General features: G+C 44.1%; 1 protein-coding gene across 1 annotated transcript in view; it reads left to right on the top strand.

Annotated features, from left to right (window-relative positions):
- Positions 1–26: 26 nt before the first annotated feature.
- The window catches only part of PLOD1 (procollagen-lysine, 2-oxoglutarate 5-dioxygenase 1), a 16,455-nt gene continuing 9,310 nt past the window's right edge, over positions 27–7,171 (top strand). The window contains exons 1-5 of the mRNA XM_010005125.1: positions 27–111; positions 4,359–4,450; positions 4,612–4,748; positions 5,965–6,128; positions 6,646–6,758. Coding sequence (XP_010003427.1) covers positions 27–111; positions 4,359–4,450; positions 4,612–4,748; positions 5,965–6,128; positions 6,646–6,758 — 591 coding nt within the window. The remainder of the gene's footprint in view (positions 112–4,358; positions 4,451–4,611; positions 4,749–5,964; positions 6,129–6,645; positions 6,759–7,171) is intronic.

Genomic DNA, 7,171 nt, shown 5'->3' with positions numbered 1-7,171 from the left:
GCCTGCCCGGCGGAGAAGCCGCTTCCATGGAGCCCCCGGCGCTGCTGCTGCTGCCCTGGGCGCTGCTGGCGCTGCTCGGGGCGGGGGGCGGCCGTGCCTCCCAGCGGGAAGGTAAGGGGGGCTCTGGGGGGGACCAGGGAGCTGGTGAGGAGCGGGCACACCCGCGGTGGGTGCCACCGCTGTCCTTAGCGCCTCGGCCCAACTCAAGAGGCATTGCCCGGCCTGAGAGTGGTGCCCGCGGTGGAGTCCGAGCCCCTGCGCCGTCTGGCCCTGCTGCCAGCTCTGGGGGGTGCCCAGGCTGCCCTGGGGCTCCTCCCGCACCCCAGTTACTAGACAGGCGCTCACAGCTCTGTGTTGTGCGAGGCCTCGGGCACCATTTCATCCCAGTGAAGTACTCGCAGTCCCATGGGTTGCATCCCACCTAGGTCAGCCCTTCCTGCTTTTGAACTTTAAAAAGTTCAAGAACTAGGCGACAGGGAGTGTGTGATCCCCGACTGGCCGCAGTGTGCTGCCCTGAGACCCTGCAGGCTTCTCCAATAACATCAGTGGCACCTAAACAGTTGGTAGATGCTCTGAAGAGTAATTGGTAGCACATCAGGTCAGGGCAGAGGCATTGTCAGCCAGGCTGACAGAGAGGTTCACACACTGTCACTCTGCCAAGAAGCTTGCATGATTATCTCTGTCTTCATTAGAGAAGTGGCAATTAAGAGGAGATTTCATCTTGTTACCTAGAGTATTTATCTTCACAATATCTGATTCTGGTATAATTACCTTTACTATGTATATTACTCAGTAATAATACAGTTAATGGGAAAGGGAATTCTTTAGTGGTGTAACTAAAGCAAAATTGTTTCTGCAGTTTGGGTAACTATGAGACAAATAGAAGTAAGAAATTAATCTCTGTGCTGTCCTGCCTTCCTTACATGCACTGAATCTTCCATGTTTTTAGTAAGGTTTTAGTGCACTTAGAGAAATTCAGTGCTGGGGAAAGAGCATGAGGTATGTTGGTTAAGAAGAGGGATCTGGAGTTAACTGCTTTCTGAACTCCTCACTGTTGGCATGTCTGGAAGAATGTCTTACCTTGTCTATGCCTGAGCTTCCCCAGAGTAATATGTACACAATGATACCCTGTTTTCTGTCTTGTATGTTCTTTTAGATCTCTGCAGCAGCCCTAAGCATAGTTTGTAGGTAATTGAGTATTTTAAAAAAATCCACAACCTTTTGAAGATGTAAATTTAATACAGAGATTATATTATCCAGTATTGCATTGTGCACTGTTTTTTTTTCTATTTGATCCCCATATTACTAGTATATTCTTGGGCACTATCTTAACAGGAAGTGGCAAAGTAAGATTTCCCAAAGCACAGCCTAGGGGTAAATTAATTCCTTGTCCTAAAATGCAGCTGCAGCTGTGCTTCTCCTGTAGAGGCAGGGCAGAAGTAAATGACTCAAATTTTTTGTTACTGAACTCGTCACCTACTCATGAATTAACTCTTTGTAAAAACTCAGAAGTCTACACAGTCATTTAACTCTGATGTTGGTATCAGAGTTCCGGTGCCAGTGCTTTGTCCTTACAGGATCCTTTAAATGTATAGTGCTCAAAAACCCTTATAAAGTGGTGAATGTCTTCTGTAATCATTCTACAGATGGAAAACCAGAGGGACAGCAGAGTGGGCTACTTGTTGCACAGCAGAGCTAGCAGTACAGTCCAGCTCCCCTGGTTCCTAGTCCAGTGCTTGCTTCATGAACCCCATGTTCATATTTTGCAGCTATACCATTATTAAATGTGTTTATATGATTTGTAGTTGTCAGCATGGCCTGAAGAGCATCTGAGTCCAGGAGGCCCAGCTAAACAGAATAGGCTACTGCTTCTACATATGAAAAGTACAGTGACATGGAAAATAGGGAAGCATAAATCTGCTTTGGAAGGTTTTAAAATGCGATACTGAAACTAAAAGGGTTTCCTGCTCTGCCTGTGGCAATTCCTGTCAGCGGCACCAGGGTTCAGCAAAACCTTCGAGAAAGAGAAAAAAGGGTTAAAGGGGAAGGAGCGGAGGCAGCTCAGCACGGGCTTCTGGTACTGGACTGGAGGAATGTCTCTTGGGATGGAAAGCTCTCGCTACTGCAGGGATTTCTCAGAACAGAAACCGAGCTTAATGTCTCTCGGAGTCCCACCCCGCAGACCAGTAATGGAAGGGAATCTGTGACTTGGAATTCTGCTGGGGTGGGTGATTGTCTCTGTGCTGCTTTTCCCTGCTCCAGTGAGGTCACGCATTGCAGGGTGAAACCTTTTCTGTCTTGGAAACACGACACTGCTTCCTGTTCCTCTGGGTGAGCATTTAGCTCTCACATCTTGCCCAATAAACTTCTGGCAGTCATGTTAGAAGCTGTTGCTTTCTGGGGGTGGTGGCATAGAAATTAATTAGTGATTTATTTAATGTGAGATGTTGGATAATTCAGGCTGAAATCATTGCATAGCAGTCAGGCTCCTTTCTTTCTTTCTTTCCTTCTTTATCATATGCTTTCCCTTTTCCTTTCAGGTACTAGAATTTGATGCTTGTGTTTGCATTGCTCTCTGGCAAATGCACATTTACCCCTCTCTTCATTGGCAGTGTGATCTTCACCTTCTCAGAAACCATGAGTTCAGAGCTAGCTGGTAAAGCTGCCATGGTTTTCTGCCTGCTGTCATGTGGCTAGAAACTTTAATTACTTTAACATATTCCCTGAGGAGATACATACTTTACTCATTTGTTTGCACCCTCTGACTGGACAGGACACAAGGAACTGGAGTGTGCTGGAAGAGCTGGATTAGGAATGTACTTCATACATCTTAAAATCTGCCCTTAAAAAGTACCCAAATGCAGGATTCATATTCTTTTATTTATCATTCCCTTTGCCTGTCTGTGTGAATGTCTAATAAAATACAATCAGAGGTGACCTTTTATTGACTCTTTTCAATCTCTCTTTTTATTCTGATGCAGATGAAGGCTTATAGGAATTCCTTGGGAACATCCTCTTCTTCCTAACTTGGAATCACACACTTAATTTTTACTTCAGTTGCCTTTGTCAGGTCTCTTTTGCACTCCAGCTCGTACATCCATCCTCTCTAAGATCAGAGTATCCGTTTGGATACATGAGGAAGATTCATCTGGTACATCCATTGAAAAAAAATCATTGATCCAAAAGAAGCCTGCTCAAGCCAAGAAAATGTGCTTTTAGTTTTTCCTGGTATTTTCCAATGTTAAAATCTCATGGCCAGGATGCACATCTAAGCACTGTTGCCAGGGCCTATAGAGATTCCTACTTAAGCAGAAGTGTTGAGTATAGCATTTGATCACAATGAAGAAACCAGAGCTTCCACGTAAAAATCTTATTCCAGGGGTACTATAGAGAAACTTCTGAAACTGCCTTTCAGACACTTCAGGATTTACCTTTGTCTTTTGAAGGGACTGGAAATGAAAAGCAAGTTTGGGAGGAGAATGTAAGTAAATGTTATGGCAGCATTAAATTCACATTGTGTATGTATGAAAAAATCTGGAAGACACCTCAGGAGTGCAAGGAGAAAATTGAGGCAGCTATGGGAGGGAATAATTGCATTCAGCCTAATTTTGGTCTTCCTTTACACCTATTAAACACTGAGTGACAAAATAGCAACTCTGTAGGGAATGGGAAGCAGGCTGCACTAAATGGGTCACTTCCAAGTGGGCATTTTGTAGTAGTTCTATCTTTTATCTTCAAGTTTAATTTCCTTTATACTCTATGTGAGAAAAGAGAATTGTAGCTTTCAGAAGCAGGGAGAAAAAACACTTAATACATCCTGTTTTCTTTTTCTAGCTCATAACTCATGCAATGAAATTGTATCTTTACACAATCTCTCATTTTATACCCAGGGCCAAGTTCTAATCTCTGCTGCAAAGGAACAGTCTTGCTTTTGTGGAGTGTGATGTAGAGATAATGGAGTGAGGTGTAAGCAAGCTGTGTTCCTCTCAGCAGGGTATGGTAGCTCCACAGCTAAACTACCTCCCTTGCCTGACTTAAAATGAACCTGGACACCTGTCAGTGTCATATAGAACAGACATAACCTCTGTCCATGAACAGCATTGACTGCTCAAAAGTTGGGACTCCTGGAATCTATCGCTGGATTCATGATTAGCTTAAAGAATGCACTGGGAAAGCTACCTGCTTCTCAATGGTTGGATTTTTACTTACTTTTGTCAAATCTGTTAAGTACCTTCAAGACTATTGATCCCTGCCTTGGCTCAGTATCTGTTAGTAAAGCCTCTTTGTTAGGTACAGAACAGCTGTTTGTGCAAACAACTCAAGTTGAATGTGTCTCTTGTTCTTTTTCCTGTGTGCAGAAAACCTGCTGGTCCTTACTGTTGCCACCAAGAAGACTGAGGGATTCCAACGCTTTAGAAGATCAGCCCAGTTCTTCAACTACAAAGTCCAGGTGATGGGCAGTAGCCTCAGTGGTGGTTGCTCAGAGGGAGCTGAGGCTGGGTTTTGTGTTGTGATTTGCACTGCAAGTTGCCAGGACTTGTAAGACTGTGGGTTCTGGTCCTTTGCTGGGAGAGTGACTGTTCAGTAGACCTTGTGGCTGTTGTTTTTTAGGTACTGGGACTGGATGAGGAATGGCTGGGTGGAGATGACCAGAATCCGGCAGGAGGTGGGCAGAAGGTCCGGCTCTTGAAAGCAGCTTTGAAGCAGTATGCGGATCAGGAAGACTTGATCATCCTTTTCATAGATAGGTAATGGGTTGGGACATATTTGTCATTAATTGAATCATAAAGGTGTTTGGACCTGTTCTTACTAAGAAGAAATTAACTGTGAAGTAGATTGCTTTTGGAAGGTGTGTCCAGACCTTCTCCAGTATTTTTTTCCCCCCTGAATTCTCTGCAGCTGCCTGAGAGTTGCTCAGAGCTGCATCGTGGCAGCTGGGAAGGTCTGATCAAAATAGGCTGATTCCAACTGTTGTATAAAGTTGATAGCATTACACCTGCTTCTGCCAGGGTGGAATTTGGCTGCCTCTATCTGTAGAGAAGGAACAGACAATTTCTCTGGATCTAGGCAGGCCTTTCTTACCAGAGTTATTTGTTTTATAAGGTGAGGCAGGCTGCAACACAACCCTGAGAGCCAAGAACTAGTCTGCCAGAGAAATGTGAAGAGGGAAAAGGATGGTTTGGAGTCTCAGTGCCTTTTCATACGCTCAGCAACAGGCAGGGCTGGGATCCCTGTGTGTCTCTAGCTCACATGGCCAGGACATCATTTCTTGCAGCTCAGAGTGTTTATGTGTGTTTAGAAAAGTTGGGAATGATTAGTCTCTGGAATGAGCAAACAACATGAGCTTGATGTATGCAAATCCTCTTGCAGAAAACACCAGTCTCATACTGGGAGTGTGGCTTGGTAATTGGGCAGTTCTACCGAGTACTGAAGAGAGGGGCTGCAGGGGCAGCATTCACTGACCAGTGTCCAGTAGAGGTTCCTTCTGAAGATTTGCAGGGAGCCCAGTGGAGGGTGGCAGGATGCCAGAAGATGTAAAAAGCCTGACCTATGGGTTTGTTTATTCTAGAAAGGAATGGCAGAGTAATTATTCCTCCAATAAGTAAAAGGTTGTTACAAACAGTGAGGGCACCAGCGCTTCACAGTTCCAAGTGGGAAGGAGAGATGAGAATGTTTTCCAGCTTGGAAGATTTGTTTTTATCATCAGCGAAAACTTCATAAAAGTAAGAATGGGTGAAAGTTGCCTCAAGCCAGTGTGGAATCTGCTGCACTGGAAAGTAACATTTTCCACTCCATGAATAAGACAGCACTTGAATTAGCTACAATTATGACAAAAATGTAGTAGTGTGGAGCAGAACTAAAATAAAGGGTTTCTTAAAGAATTAGCTGTTTCTAGAAACTTTTTGTGCTGACATTTTTTTCTGACTCCATTCCTTTCTGTTTCTTGTCTCTCTTTTACTCTAGCTACGATGTACTCTTTGCTTCAGGCCCCTCAGAACTGCTGAAGAAGTTCAAACAAGCCAAGAGCAAGGTGGTCTTCTCAGCAGAGAACTACATCTATCCTGACAGAAAGCTGGAAGCCAAGTACCCTCAGGTGCGAGATGGAAAGCGCTTCCTGGGTTCTGGAGGTAAGATACAGAACCTTCTTTCAGCCATGAACCTCTCTCACTTCTTTCCTCCTGTTAGAAGGCCTTTGGGAGAAGTAGCAAGGGACCAGATGTGGAAATCATCTTTATAGAACATGATGAAAGCTGAAGGCCTGTGCTTAACAGGCCATGATGGAGTGACTAAGAATGCTCCTGTCTTTTACCTGCAGGAGACTTAGCTATGCATTGCCTGTAGAGGCTAGGAACCTCCTCCCTATCCCTTCTCCCTTTTCAGTGGAACTTGTCATTCAAGGTGTGGGTTTCCGAGCTTTTCTCATGCTGAAGATTAGTCAGTTTAGATTAGAGGTTTAGTCCTGGTGTCATTCCATCTTGGGAAGTGTGGTCTGTACATACATACCTTCGTTGAATGCTGGTTTATCTTCAGCAATACAAAGTGGAGTGAGACTTTGTGTGAAAGAATTGAGAGTGTGTGTGCACAGGAGTACTTCCCTGTTTTGGTTGTCTGGATTAAAACACCTCTTCATACTTATTCCCACAGGATTCATAGGTTATGCTCCAAACTTGAAGAAGCTTGTGGAGGAGTGGAAAGGAGAGGATGATGACAGTGACCAGCTCTTCTATACAAATGTCTTCTTGGATCCAGAAAAAAGAGTAGGTGTAGCTAAATTTTGGGATTGAGAGGAGTTATCTGAGAAGTATTGTTATAAATCCTCTGTGCAGCATCCATTTTGACAGTAAAGAAGTTAAGTACATAGGTATTAACTTTTAATTCCTGCTTTGACATCCTCACAAGGAAAAGTAAGTTCTTAGGTGGTCTAGTTACCCATTTCCTTTCTGAAAATTCACATTCTAGCCACTATCCCTTTGTTCTGTTATTAGCAGTTTTTATCTTTAAACTTTAAATGGGAATGGGAAGATGGATACTGGAAACTCACACCAGTATCTGGATGTACTTATGATTAAAGCTATTGAATGTGGCTGCTCCTCCCTGGGGATGTGAAACCCGGTCTTGTGTGTGTCCTCCCTGCAGAGCACAGTGCAACCTAGCACTGAAGTACATTGTA

Source organism: Chaetura pelagica, unplaced genomic scaffold (genome assembly GCF_000747805.2).
Source record: "Chaetura pelagica isolate M959 unplaced genomic scaffold, ChaPel_1.0 scaffold159, whole genome shotgun sequence".
NCBI classification, from domain to species: domain Eukaryota; kingdom Metazoa; phylum Chordata; class Aves; order Apodiformes; family Apodidae; genus Chaetura; species Chaetura pelagica.
The sequence above is the reverse complement of the archived record's forward strand: the minus strand, read 5'-3'. Positions and strand labels throughout refer to the sequence as shown.